The sequence below is a fragment of the Parasteatoda tepidariorum genome, chromosome 9 (genome assembly GCF_982258835.1).
Source record: "Parasteatoda tepidariorum strain Cologne lab strain chromosome 9, Ptep-v5.0, whole genome shotgun sequence".
In the NCBI taxonomy this organism is placed as follows: domain Eukaryota; kingdom Metazoa; phylum Arthropoda; class Arachnida; order Araneae; family Theridiidae; genus Parasteatoda; species Parasteatoda tepidariorum.
The window spans coordinates 30,821,321-30,836,846 of NC_141763.1; the positions used below are offsets into that span (position 1 = coordinate 30,821,321).

At 31.5% G+C, this 15,526-nt stretch overlaps 1 protein-coding gene across 1 annotated transcript; it reads left to right on the forward strand.

Moving 5' to 3' along the window:
• The first annotated feature begins 3,569 nt into the window (after nucleotides 1-3,569).
• LOC147803479 (uncharacterized) lies at nucleotides 3,570-4,178 on the forward strand. Its single transcript, XM_087151338.1, has one exon. The coding sequence runs from the start codon at nucleotides 3,570-3,572 to the stop codon at nucleotides 4,176-4,178; it is 609 nt and encodes a 202-aa protein (XP_087007464.1).
• The last annotated feature ends 11,348 nt before the right edge of the window (nucleotides 4,179-15,526 follow it).

A 15,526-nucleotide genomic window follows, 5' to 3' on the forward strand; every position in this document is an offset into this window, starting at 1 on the left:
CTAAAAAAAACAGATTTAAGTTGAGCTACATAAGCCTGAAGTGTAAAATGTCGCATCTTTTGCTGATAAATTAATACTTCTAAAAATAGAAAAATATATACTTGAGGTTACGAAATAATAACTTAAGGTAGAACATGGAACACATGGCGCTAATAAAAAATAACCTTTCCAAGTGTTGAAAATACACTTCAGGTTGATTTATAACAACCAGAAGTGTAAAATGGCCCACCTTAGGTTGAAAAATATATACCTCTACAAGCATAAAATTATATGCCTGAGGTTGAAAAATAATTACCTGAGGTAGAACAAAATACATTTGAGGCTGATTTATAACTACCAGAAGTGTAAAACGACACACCACAGGTTGATAAATATATACCTCTACAAGCATAGAATTATATACCTGAGGTTGAAAAACAATTACCTGAAGTCGAACAAAATACACCTGAGGTTGATTTATAATAACCTGAAGTGTAAAATGACACACCTTAGGTTGTTGAATAAATACTTCCACAAGTGTAAAAAAATATACTTCAGGCTGATAAGTAATAACCTAAGATTGAAAATGAAACACTTTAAAGTCGTAAATATCTACCTCTCCCCAGATGTAAAATTAAACATCTCAAGTTGAAACATATATACTTCTGGAAGTATATTTAAGGTATATTTGAGGTTGGTTTTGAGGTATTCATTTGCACCCTTTTTAACCTCAACGACGTATTTAAATAACAACCTCCTTTCCACCTTTAAAATATACCTCGTTTATACCTCATTTATACCTCGATTTTTTCATAAGGGCAAGTAATAGCGTTCGCGATCCTGAACAGGTCAAGGACCAAAATATGAATAATTCTGTTTGATTTTTTCCAATCACGAGCAAAATGGAACAGAGTGGCTCTCCACTTTGAATTACGAACTTACTTTAAATGTGTTATATGAATTTTAAAACTATAGGTGATAAACAATATAAGTAGATACGAAATTTACTGTGCATAGAATCATACTTTAATCATTCAAAAGGCCATTTGTTTCTAGTAAGGGTAAACTAAAATATTTTTTGACTTGAAATTGATATAAGAAACAAATTAAGTTAACTTATTTAATAAAATTTAAATTTAATCCCATTTTTTTCTAGTTGATGAATATGTTTATCGTTTAGATGTGATAATAAAAGTACGGAACTTACTTCTATCATTTATTTTACAATTGAATCGATTATCCTGCAAAACGAATTATATATAACTCATTAAATATTTTGCAAAACTGATTGCATACGGTTCTTAATTTTATTCAAACTTTGCAGAGGGAATGGCACCCCCGCTTCGGTAACCCGATGACCTGCACGCGAAGTCGAGCACTTTACGGTAGCACAGTTTAACGAGGACCAATACTGCTTACCCTCGGTCCCTATGCAGACCGATCCAAGTGGTCACCCACTGACCGCAGCCAGTGATGCCTGATTTCGGTGATCTGCTGGGAACCGTGCCTTAACGATCAGTCCACTGTGGGACATAAAATAATTAAGTATGGACGTTTAAAGTTGGTAGTAAATATACTTACCACGGCTTTAGATAGAATTAAAACATAACTGCCACTAAAAACATTTTTTTCGCAAAGTGAAGCAAGTTATGATAAGGAGAAATATAAGCAAAATTTTATTATAGATCGATTTTTATTCCTTATAGAAATAAAATGTTTTTTATTTCTAAATTTTACCGCTGTTTTAATATCTTTCTTTAAAATAAAGATTTACCTCCTTTTTTTCCTGTAAAGCCCCATCAAATCTATAATGAATGAACCTAACGGACTTAATAAAGTGGATTTAAACTTCGTTAGAAAGAGAAACACAAATATTCTTTGTTGATTCTTCCAATTTCCTCGTCTCGATTCTTCTTTTATTTATTCTGAAATCGATCGAAAAGCATTGCTTGTGAAATTCAATTTATTTGCTGGAAAATACTTTGTGAAACAAAAGTTCGAGGTAAGTTCTGTACCTAAAAATTTTTATAATTAGTTTATTATTAATTTATTTTTAAAGAGATAAATATTAAGTTTTTTAAAGACTGATTCTTTCTAAAATAATTAAATTTGAAAAGCATTCCACTAAATGAAATTTATGTGAAGTTAAAAAACAAAGTTTTATTTTAACGCATCGTAAATGGAAATTTTTTCAAATAATATAATTCCGTTGTTATAGATTAAAATGTGAATACAAAATAGTTTTGGTACCACTTTACAATTTTTTGATTGATTGCATAAATAAATATATATACATTTATGCGGAGTTGCAGACAAATCCGCTTTCTGCTAAATTTTTTACAAACTGGTAAAATTTAAAAAAATGAAACTTGTATAGTAAGGATAATTACGCCATACTTGCAAAAAAAGGTGAATTTATTATCTGGATTCCTGAGACCATAATCAGCCCTTAATCAATTCATCATGAAATTTGTTGATATAATTACAATAAAGTAATGAAAATATATATAAATATCTAAAATAAAAAGCTCACTTTCTCTGTTAAAGTCAAAAAACATTTTAAGTTGAAAAACGACTCAAGAACGTCAACCGATGTGAGGAGCATAGATAAGACGCCAACATAACTGTTTTAGAAGTTTAACAGTACATTTTAACACTTGAAAATTTAACACAATAATGTTCTAGAAAAACTCTTATCAAAATTGAGGTTATAAACAACTGTAATAAAGTCCAATAAACACAGCTGAAAGAAATTTCACGCTGTTTCAAATCATACTGAACTCGTAAAGCAGTATACTCTATGGTGAGCTAAAGATCTAGCCTCACCTAACTTTATTTAAAGCTTTAAGTTTATTTAACACCGTTGGCAACGTTCGGTTGACAACTGTAGTTGTAATTTGGTTTTTCATTTTTTCAGCTTTACCTTTTCATTCTCGGCCGTCAGATCAGATGGTTGTGTTTTTGTTTTTAGTTAATAAATTTAGTTTATGTATGAATGATATTTCTTTCTTTATGCATAACGTTCAATAGACCCTCGAAGACACGGGGGCCTAAAAGTGGTGACCCGATTGGACATAGAACACGTACAGTCTGCAAATAGAATGTTTTTTTCATGGTGGTGTCAACTGGCGTTTAGTAAGCTTATTCTAAGACGTAAATATGGTCATTTATTTCAAATATTAGATGAAATTTAAATTTATAAATGCTTAGAGTAATGTAAATTTTTTAATAATTCTATAAAGTTAATTTAACTTTTTAAAATATTCTGTTATTATATTTGACATTTAATAGCTACTTTTCAATTTCGTAAACTTTGTTACTTTAATCTTAATTTACTATAAATTTCAATTACAATGTGCAAAAAGCAATGAATTTTTAATTAGAGTATAAGAAATACAATTAATTAGTTTCAACTTTATCACTTACAATAATTTTAACTTAAAATGAAGTATTCTTCAACTGTATTTTGCATTCTTTCTCAAAATGCATTTATTAACTTATGTTTGATATACTTCGTTTAGAAATTTTAATTTGTGATTTATTGTGCATGCCTTTTACTTTTTGCTCTCTGACTCGCTCATATAAACAAAATGCCTGACGAAATTACTGCTTCTGAAAGCGTGGCAGATGTTGCTCGCGTCGCTTTTAAAGCACCCCCGTTTTGGCGCGCTAATTCAGAAGTGTGGTTTATTCAATTGGAATCTCAGTTTGTCGTATCTGGGATAAGCGCCAACGACACAAAATATCACTGCGTTGTGTCTGCTCTAGATGGAGACGTTCTAACCTTAATTTCGGATATTATTCGGCAGCCACCTGCTGATAATAAATATGAAACAATTAAAAATAGAATAATTGAAAACTATGCAGATTCCGAAACTGCTCGTTTGAAAATGCTTCTTAAAGACTTAGAATTGGGAGATAAACGACCTTCGCATTTATTACGCTCCATGCAAGATCTCGCTGGTAATTCTATAAGCTCAGAAATTTTACGTTCACTTTTTCTTCAGCGTTTACCGGTGTCCGTGCAACAAATTCTCTCAGTTTGCATGGAAAAAGGCGAGCAAAATTTATCTCTCCTAGCCGAAAAAGCCGATAAAATTTTGGAAGTAACTCAAAATTCATTGACAGTAAATTCTATAAATGTGACAGATGACAATTCGCGTTTTCAAAAATTGGAGGATGCCCTTATGAAAATTTAAGGTATATTTAAGGTTGATTTGAGGTATTTTTGAGGTATTAAGGTTGTTTTGAGGTATATTTAAGGTTGCAGAGAAAACAGCAATAAAAATTATACCTCGTAAAGGTTGTAATTAAGGTGTACGAGGTTGATTTATATATACTTCAGCTTGTTTTGAGGTTGTTTAAAATTCACTTCAAATCAACCAGACTGATAAGGAGATTTTTAAGGTATACCAGGTTTATTTTCTTACACTAGTAACAAAAGAGGTATTTTTGAGGTATAAAAATTTTTACCTTATTTCAACTAACGATAAAAAGGTATTTATTGAGGTATATGAAGTCATTTTATTTATACCTAAGCTTATTTTGAGGTTGTTTTAAATTCACTTCAAATCATCCAGACTGATAAGATGATTTTTAAGGTATACGAGGTTGTTTCTCTTACACTTGTAACAAAAGAGGTATTTATGAGGTATAAAAAAATCAACCTTATTTCAACTAACGAGAGTGAGGTAATTACGAGGTATAAAAAATACACATTTTTTCTACTAACGATATTGAGGTATTTATGAGGTATAAAAAAATATACCTTATTTCAACTAAAGAGAGTGAGGTATTTATTGAGGTGTTGAAGTCATTTTATTTATACCTAAGCTTGTTTTAAGGTTGCTTAAAGTACACTTCATATTAACTAGCTCACTTCCCAGAGTTCCATGCGAGCCGGCAAATGGCGTGTGTGTTGACAATCGAAAGTCTATTCAAAATTCTGTAAGTGTGCTTGACATTTATTAATTTAGTTTTATCACTTTTAATCAAATATGCTTCGATTTTCAAACTTAAATTTTATTATTTTTGTTTTAAAGACACGTCCTGATCTTAAATAATTTAAGTTGGAAGTTATTCTTAGAGGCTATCGTTGTAGGCTTAGCAATAAGAGAGAATAACCGAAATATTTCTCGTCACTGTTTTAGGTAACATTACTGGTGAATCGTTACAGCAGGTTATGCACAGTATATTTTATTGTTTGTAGTTCAGTCAAATATAACTATTCTTTTTATTTTGCTTAAATGTATATGTTTTAGCGTAGCAGTATGCACGCTGATTAATTGAGAAAAATGTTAACAATTTCTCTCATAAATAAATCATTGAAAATTGAAAGATTTTTAAAATAGCAATTTTGCTTTGAAATTCTACTATAGCTGTATGCTTATCGTTTGGATATTTGTCGGAAATCTTAAATATTTTAGAAATAAGTCAGTATAGTATGCAATTTTAATCCTGAATTGAATAAAATCAATTGCAAATAAAAACATTTATTGTTGAAAGTAATATGCATTATTTTGAGTTTCATCCTATTGGATGTGTATTTATATTTAAACAAGTGTTTGTAACAACTAACTATTAGTTTTATTCTGCTCGGTATTATAAGTTATATAGGAGATATTATACTCAACTTATTTTAAAAGTATTATTTCAAATCATTCTCTCTTATACATTTTCCTCACATAAAATTACTCGCAACTTTAAAATAAATGCTCCTTATCAGCTTGTAATTTGTTCTATTCGATTGAGTGTAAAAAAAGAATAAAAATTGGTACATAACTTTAAAATTTTAATTTATTAAACGATTGTAGATTCTTGATTACATTGATTAAAAAATATTAAAGTAACTATTTTTTAAGAAACTCTGATGTGATTGACAATAACATAAGTCCTTTTCAGAATCAGCGTCAAAAATTTAAAAAAAAGCTGCTAGTTTCATGAAGTCTGACAAAAAGTTGAAAAGTATAGACTAGGTTTATTGAGTTTAAAGATTTTTAAGAAAGAAAGGGAAGGAAATCTAATTATTAAACTTACAAGAACCATAATGTTACAGATGTATAGAAAAATAAAAAGTGTTAAAATTGCATAATAAGATTGGAATTATACAGGGTGTTTATAAAATCCCGGACCCATTTTGATGTTTAATAACTCATAAAATAATAAAGATAGATTAAAATTAACAACATTAATGGTTAGATAGACTCAAAAAGTTTCATGACCCTTGTCAATGAACTTCCACGTGTGACCCCTTCGTCGCACGGAGAATATCAAGTCGATAGTCAATTTCACAAGAGGTAGCTTTCTTTTTGACATAAAAGACAATCTCATTAGTCGTATACTTAGATATGTTGGAAAACTTCGTATTTCCACAACTAGAAGAGCTTCAACCACATGTCTTTTTGCAACAAGATGGTGCACCACCTCATTGGGGTATCATCGTTCGTAGTTCTTTGAATGACCATTTTACAGGAAGATGGATTGGGCGAGGAGATTCAATTCCTTGGCCACCCAGATCACCTGATATAACGCCGCTTGACTTTTTTCTTTGGGGATTTATAAAGGACAATGTTTACAGGAGGATCGTGTCGAACATTGATGGCCTAAAAGCCAGAATTACAACCGCAATAGCCTCTGTGGATGCTGACATGCTTGTCGCTACCTGGCGTGAAATTGACTATCGACTTGATATTCTCCGTGCGACGAAGGGGGCACACGTGGAAGTTCATTGACATGGTTCATGAAAGTTTTTGAGTCTATCTAACCATTATGTTGTTAATTTTAATCTATCATTATTATTTTATGAGTTATTAAACATCAAAATGGGTCCGAGACTTTATAAACACCCTGTATATTTGAATTTCTGTAAATGTTGTTAATGGTAATACTGTCTTCAGTGTATTTTATTTTGTGGCTGTGATACATGTCATGCTTTTTAGCTACGAGGATTGAATAGAAATGGCAGAAGATATTTATCTGAAAAGGAAAATTAATTTCATCCAGTTAATTTAAATGATAAAAAAAAATACTTTCTAATATTTTAAGACCTGCCACTATTATTGTAAATATGACTTTCTTACTAATTTATATTTTTTTTTCCTTTTAGGTTCCAATAATTACAAGTTTCAACATGTAGACGGAAACAGTATTTAAAATAATTTTGTTGGTTTGTAAAAAAAGTGAAATTTTAGTTTTAAATAAAAGTATTTTGAATTTCAGCTGACTAATTATTTAAATTTGTAGTTTTATAGCTTTAAAAATTCAAGCACCTTAGACAACTATCTTCTAAATATACGAGTATGAGTTCCCATAAATAATTTTTACTAACTGTAGAATTTGGATAAGTGTTATTTTAAGATGATTTAAATCAATCTATTAAACTTATAGAAGAATTATGCATTTGAAACTTTCTTTTATAGCTTAACAAAAGAAGCAATTACTGCCGAAGGTTTAATATTAAAAATTTCAGGTTGATAAATGATCTCTGCTAGTGAAAAAAATTTAATGTACATTATTCTTCATATAATATATATTATATCTTTATATATATATATTTTATTTTTTATATAGTGAGTCTAAAAATTAATAAACTAGGTGGTCCGTATAACACCTCACCTTCGTAAGTGCTAAAAAAACATCTTTGGTTGATAAATTAATACTTATAAAAATACAAAAATATATACTTGAGGTTACGAAATAATAACTTAAGGTAGAACATGGAACACATGACGCTAATTAAAAATAACCTTTCCAATTGTTGAAAATACACTTCAGGTTGATTTATAACAACCAGAAGTGTAAAATGGCCCACCTTAGGTTGAAAAATATATACCTCTACCAGCATAAAATTATATACCTGAAGTTGAAGAATAATTACCTGAGGTAGAACAAAATACATTTGAGGTTGATTTATAACAACCAGAAGTGTAAAACGACACACCGCAGGTTGATAAATATATACCTCTACAAGCATAAAATTATATACCTGAGGTTGAAAAACAATTACCTGAAGTCGAACAAAATACACCTGAGGTAGATTTATAATAAGCTGAAGTGTAAAATGACACACCATAGGTTGAAAAATATCTAACTCTACAAGCATAAAATTAGATACCTGAGGTTGAAAAATAATTACCTGAAGTCGAACAAAATACACCTGAGGTTGATTTATAATAACCTGAAGTGTAAAATGACACAACTTAGGTTGTTGAATAAATACTTCCACAAATGTAAAAAAATATACTTCAGGCTGAAACATATATATCTCTGGAGGTATATTTAAGGTATATTTGAGGTTGATTTTGAGGTATTCATTTGCACCCTTTTCAACCTTTACGACGTATTTAAACAACAACCTCCTTTATACCTTTTAAAATATACCTCGTTTATACCTCATTTATACCTCGATTTTTTCATAAGGGTGAAATTCGTAAACTTTCCGAGACCGTTACATGTTTGTCTAGACAACATTATCGGAATAAAAATTAATTTAGCACTCGTAGACAAGGTTCTCGTTCAAGGTCGACGCAGCGCACTGTGGCGAGACCTATATGCTGGTATCACTATAAATTCGGTACTAAAGCTAACAAATGCATTCCTTCTTGCAATTACGCTCAAAATTCGGAAAACTAATTGGACCCTCTGTTCATGCGACGGCAGTTATCGGTCCCAGTCAAAGTTGCTTAATTTGTATACGACAGGCTCACCAACCGCCAGTTTCTTATAGACACCGGGGCTTCTGTTTCAGTTATTCCAAAAACACATTTGCAGGAAAAATTGATTTCTAATAAATCTTTTGATATTTATGCTGCTAATGGTTCAAAAATTGCAGTTTACGGTCAGACAACATGTACTTTAGATTTTGGAATTTCCAGGCGATTTCAATGGAAATTTCTTGTCGCTGACGTTACTCAACCAATTTTAGGAGCGGATTTTCTTACCCATTTTAAATTGCTGGTTGATTTAAAAAAAAATTTATTCCTTAACTTACACTGGTATTAAAGGGGAAACATTTCCTACTTTCTCTTTGGGTTTAACAACTATTGCAGAAGATGCTGTTTATCGAAAATTATTATTGCAGTACCCTCGCATATGTACGAGTAACTTAGCTTTCAACACTTCAACTCATGATGTTTAGCATCATATTCAAACTACAGGTCCTCCGGTGTTTGCAAAGGCTAGACGTTTGCCACCGTATAAACTTGCAGCCGCTAAAAAATAATTTGATTATATGTTAAAAACGGGCTTATGCAGGCCTTCAAGTAGCCCATGTGCAAATCCTATTCATATGGTGCCGAAGTCAAACGGCACTTGGAGAATATGCGGTGATTACAGACGGTTAAATTCTATTACAATACCAGACAGATACCCTCTCCCACACATTCATGATTTCGCTTATAGCCTAAATGACTCAAAAATTTATTCAAAGTTAGATTTTGTTCGAGCGTATCATCAGATCCCTGTCGCGGAAGCAGTTTTTAGGACTGCTTCTTTAATAGCAGTTTTTAGGAATGAGAACTTCTATTAAAGAAGACCTCACCTTTTCAAGTGCAGAGATGCTCTATGGCACAACACTTCGATTGCCTGGAGATATTTTCCGACCTTTTAGTACTGGCAAAGAATCCCGCAATGTCCCGGTTTTTCTACAAAGACTTCGTGAGTTCATGTCGACGTTGCTTCCTACTCAAGTACCACGGCACGGACAGCACAATATTTTTATGCATCAAGACTTGAAAACGTGCACGCCTCGAACCACCGTATCACGGCCCACATAAAGTTGTGAAACGCAACGACAAAGTGTTCACCTTAAAAATCGGAAATAAAGAATCAACAATAACCATTGATAGACTTAAACCATGTTTCACAGACAATACGTCCAATGTGCATCCAAGAGTTGAAAATCTCCCCACAAATCCTCCATATAAATCGATTCTAAAGAACAGAATGGAATCTTCACAACAATCAACGAATCTTACACCTTCCAAACCGAAACAGCATAAGGTTAAATTTGAAAACTCTCCTCGATCTTTAACTAAAACTACAATGAGAGGAAGAAAAGTTCAAGTACCTGTTCGTTACCCGCAATAGACATTTGCGCAGTTTATTTTTGGTAACGTTCGTGGACCTCACTGGAGGGGGAGTACTATGGTTAACTATAGATCTAGCCTCACCTAACTTTATTTAAAGCTTTAAGTTTATATAACACCGTTGGCAACGTTCGGTTGTCAACTGTAGTTGTAATTTGGTTTTTCATTTTTTCAGCTTTACCTTTTCATTCTCGGCCGTCAGATCAGATGTTTGTGTTCTTGTTTTTAGTTAATAAATTTAATTTATGTATGAATGATATTTCTTTCTTTATGCATAACGTTCAATAGACCCTCGAAGACACGGGGGCCTAAATACTACATGCAGTTGTAAAACACTTTTTGGCATTACGAGATAACAAAAATAAAGTTGAATTTCATACGATGTTTTGAATTTTTGATATGTAGTGGTGCGTAAAAATTACTTATAATGAAAAATACTAGTAAAAAAAATTAATTTCGTTGCAGTTGGAAATAACTTTTTACAAATGTAGCAATTTGGCATCTCTGGATCTACACATTATGCGTTATCGAAAACGTATTTCTATGTGATACACATAATATTTAATTTTATTTTATAACCGTAGTTAAACTGCCGACCAATTTTTGGGGTTTACGATTACTAATGTTCAACTCCGTAACCTTGCAGTTTTGAACTCGATCCAGAAGAAAAGGGAACCCCAGGATCCAGTATTGGGAGAAATTTGGCTTCGTTGTGGACTTTCTGCTGGAACTAAGCCGCATTTGCGTTACATGGAGAGGAAAACAACGAAAACCTCCCACGGTTAGCCTAACGGCAAAGGAACTGTAACTCATGATCCGTCTACTACTAAGGACATTTTGCGTCAGCACTGTGGTCAGTGCGAGCTGGGTGCAGAATTCGAATCGACCAGCCTTTACTGTGATTAGAACCCGGTTTACCTCTTTCGAAGGCGAACACTCCATCCCCTGAGCCACCATGGCTGACACATAATATTTGATAAAATATCGTCAATGAACTCTTGTTTGCGTGTTTAAGAAAATGGACTCAGATGGAAATGCGTATTCAAGGAAGCAGGCACAGCTCTGCGTATTTAAGAAAATGAACAACAGGAAATGCGTATTCGAGATTAACTTTAATTCAGAATAAGATTAATTAAGTAACTAAAAGCGGTCTGGTAATCTTCATCAGAGATAATCCGAAAACAATACTGGAGCATTCCTGAGACATGCATTATTACAATTTAAATTTAATTTAAAATTAGCAGTTCGTAATAGCATATGAACCGGTCTTCTCATTGCGCTCCCAAACCACTTATTTAACAAGTCGAAACACAATCACAATTTTTAGTTCTAAAAATTTTTTCAAGATTCTTTAGTATTTAACTCTTTGTGACGCAGATTCGCTTTTTCATTAATTCATTTCTTTTTTTCCCTTCCTTATTCTTTTCTCGCTTTATTCTTTATCTATATCAAGAAACTTACACAGTAGCTATTACCTTCACAAGGTGAACCTACTATTATATTTTTTTCAAAATTAAAAGTTAACATACAATCTTATAAATAAGTACGTATAAAATACATATTTCCAATGAACTGCACAATCGGTCTTGCCGATGAGCAGACCTAGTGCGTTCTCCAGAGGTGGTATCCACTCTTTCAGGACCACCACAATGGGTGAGATACCGTTGGTCATGTTAATTTGGACGTCTAGTTTCTGCCACACTAGATGGCAGCACCGAGACTCTATTTGGATGCTAAAGTGCACTTGGAATTTAATTTTGCCGGAAATGCCAAGAGCCAATAAGGCACTCCAGGGATCTTTTACATGCCGCATAATCATACGACATGGCCGCTGAGGATTTTCTGCATCCCGAAAATCCGGTGTCTGGGCCGGGGATCGAACTCGCAGACTTGGGCTCAGAAGGCCGACGACAAACCAACTGCGCCACCCAGCCACACGTATAAAATACAACAGTCAGGTATAAAATCCGTATAAAATACAACGAGGTCTGCTCCAAAAGTCAAACTGAGCGGGCTTCTCCCGAACACATTCTGGACTGTTTGGGACTTTCCAGAGAGAACATATACTCATCATCCCTTCTGGTCCTCGATTTTCTTAGGGTCAACGATCTTTTGCACCTTGCCTGACTTCGTCAGGCATCTGGAGTATAAGCCACAACACAGTGATGTTCTATATCACCTTCTCTTTTGGCAACGTGATGTACAGCAAATGGAGTAGATGGTGTAATTGTAGGTTTCAAATTTAAAAAAAAAGGCTACTTTTCTGATAGCATAGTGTGCGAATTTTGCTTTTGGTTGAAACTGAAAAATTCCGACACTTTGTTAAAATAAATGAAATGCATAAAAGAAGGCAAATGGAACAATTCTCCCCTAAAAACAGCTCGTATATTATCTGTATCGCATAATTACACACGTCCTCAAAACAACCCTGTAGACAAAACGGCCTAAACAGTGAAATGATCTTTTGATGAAACGATCTGTCAAAGTGTTTGTCGCCGAAATGAAAGTGATCAGTACAGATAAATATTACGATTTAAAAAGGTTTTTTGTTGAGCTTTGATTAAGTAAGATAATTCTCTCCGTAGTTCTATAATTTGAAACCAGTTTCATTCCCTAAAAGTTTGGCGAAGAACTTCAGAACTATGCTCTTTCATAAATATTCAAAAGAGAATTTATTCTCCCTTTATCACACTGTTGATTTCATGTTGCTACCTATCCATCACAAAATATGAGAAACTGTTAGTAAGAACATTTTATTTTATACTTCCTATAAGAAAAAATATATTTACCGAAATTACCACTATACATTTGTTACATAAATCATTCCTATTTTGAAAAAACTAACACTACTCCAATTAGCTAATGAAACATTCGCCTACTATGTTACTTTGATTGTAAGAAGTCTTATGCGCCTATCACACAAGAGAAAATAAGAGCAACCGTAAGTGTAACCTCCACTCTATCCGCAACTCTAAAGGCAATTACTCCAAAAATTGCTCGAAATCTCCTCATGTGATATAGAAATCACGGTTGCCCGAAATATCAGCAACTGTTCAGGCAATTTCTCACTTGAACCACTGCAGCTTATGACGTTTCATTTCATTTTCATTTGTAAACAAAATATGGCGACTAACAGAGAATTCGAATGGAATAATGATATGACAGATTTTTTTATAAATGAAATAAAATTGAAAGATCATTTATGGAATATTAAATCACCATTTTACAAGATTCGAACTTTGAAGAGGGTATCATACGATGAAATTTCAAATAAAATGCAATTGATGTTCCCTCAACATGCATGCTATTTTAATGGAGGTAAGTGCAGTTAACACTTTATCTTAGATTTTTAATGCATTTATAGTTTACTGGAAATTTTATTTTTTAAAGAAATATAAGTTAATGCTGTAATTAAGATTTATATTAAAGCAAAATAGTTCGAAATTATCACAAAATGGCAAAATTTTCTGTTCCAAAATTTGTTCTACGAAGATTTAGTCATTTCTTGGAATAATGATGACAAATAATATGCTTTTTTTGCAACTATTGTCAGACTGTAACAGTTATTGAAAACTGATAGGTTATAGTTTTCCATTTTTTACCAGAGCTCTCAGCGCTAATTATAAAAATGATGCAAAATGTTAATAGGTTATAATTTTGAGAAAAAGAATAGAGTTTGTGATGAAATTGTTTTCAATGCTTGAAAATAAAACTCAAAAGAATATTTTTATATTTTAGTATCTTATTTTCATACTCCAAATGTTACTCACAAAGAAATGCAAATATCGAGAAATATTCATTATTTTTAATGATTAGCAAGAGGATAAAAGCTATCGCCAAATTGATGATTTTTTAAAACCAAAAATTTAGTTTATTCTTTAAATAGTGCAGCTGTCTGTTCGTTTTATAATTAAGATCATTTTTTTATCAAATTTGTATGTATAATTAAAAAATTAAGGAATTGTTTTGAGTTTAAGGTTTTTTAAATTGTGGCTCATATTATTAGATATTTTTTAAGAACTAATAAATTTCAAAGCCAGTTTAATATAGGTAATAGTTTCTTCTAACCAGAAGCTTTCTTACAAAATAATTATCAAGAAACTTTCTTACATGTAAAATGTAAACCTTTGTTTTTATTTTACTTCTTTTAGATAATTTTTAAGCACTTATCAATTTCGTCAGCTCAAGCGATAATGTCGCCAATAAATAAAACAGTAAACTCAACTGTTTCTTTTTTTCACTTGAATAAATAAATAATAAAATAAACAAACTAATAAAAATAGCTGAATTTATTTGCTCCGTCAAAAGAAATAAAAAATGGATAAAAACCTTTTTTATTTCTATTGATTCCGGTAACAGAAACATTAACACATAATCGGGTGCTGTAGATATCACACCATATGCAGGTCATTTTTTATTATTTCAGATTTTAATAAATATAATAAATTACCAGCGCCACATTCATTTTATTACCATTTTTAAAGAAAATTATCGAATAAAATACAGATCTGGTAAAAGAGAAAACTTTTTTTTCTTTCTTTTCTATTCTCATTGATGGATGTTAAAAGAAATGATTTCTCCCTCTTTTGACATCTAACACCCAAAACAAATAAGGTAGGTGCAACATACGTCTAGTGCTGCAAAGAAATTTGACTGCTGTTTTATCTGGAGGGATATATTTTTACAAACATTTGTTGCCTAAATTAAGAATATAATACAATTTTTTTTTATCTATTTGGTTGCTTATATGATTTAATTAAAGTTTTACTTAATTTTTCATTTAAACACTATTATATAAATTGCTAATCTAATTTAAATTTGTTGTATATTCAAAATCAAATTTTGCCATAAATTTTGATAAGCATAATTTTTATAATATTAACGACTCTACTTGATCGCATTTAGATTTATGAAAGTGGTACCACCTTCTGTAGCACGTGCTACAGATTGGATAAAAATATTTTGCTGATTATATAAACATGTTTGATAATTTAAAAAAAAATATATAAGTAAATAAGGAAAATGTTTTCTATTTCTTTTGTAAGAAATTTATTTAGTAAAAACAATTGCTTATGATATATTCATAGACATGTAATGTTAATAGTTTAATAATTTTTCTGAGTATATGGTTTGATTTTTAATAGCTTCAATACAATTATTTGATTCATTATTTTTCGTTTTTAACTGTATCTTTTCTGTGTCATTTTAGACACGTTAACGAAGAAATTCAGGTCTGTAAGGACAATCTACAAAGCAAATCTACAAAAATTGGGCAAATTGAAGAGTGGCTGTGAGGGTTATACATTGCCGAGCATATATTTTAAAAGTTTAGAATTTCAAAAGGAGAGTGTTTTATTAGCAAAACTACTTGAGATGATAGAATGGTATGTAGTCTATGCATATTGTGAATAGTAGACTGATCTTAAATAACATTCTTTAAGAATTTATATTTGCTCTGTATT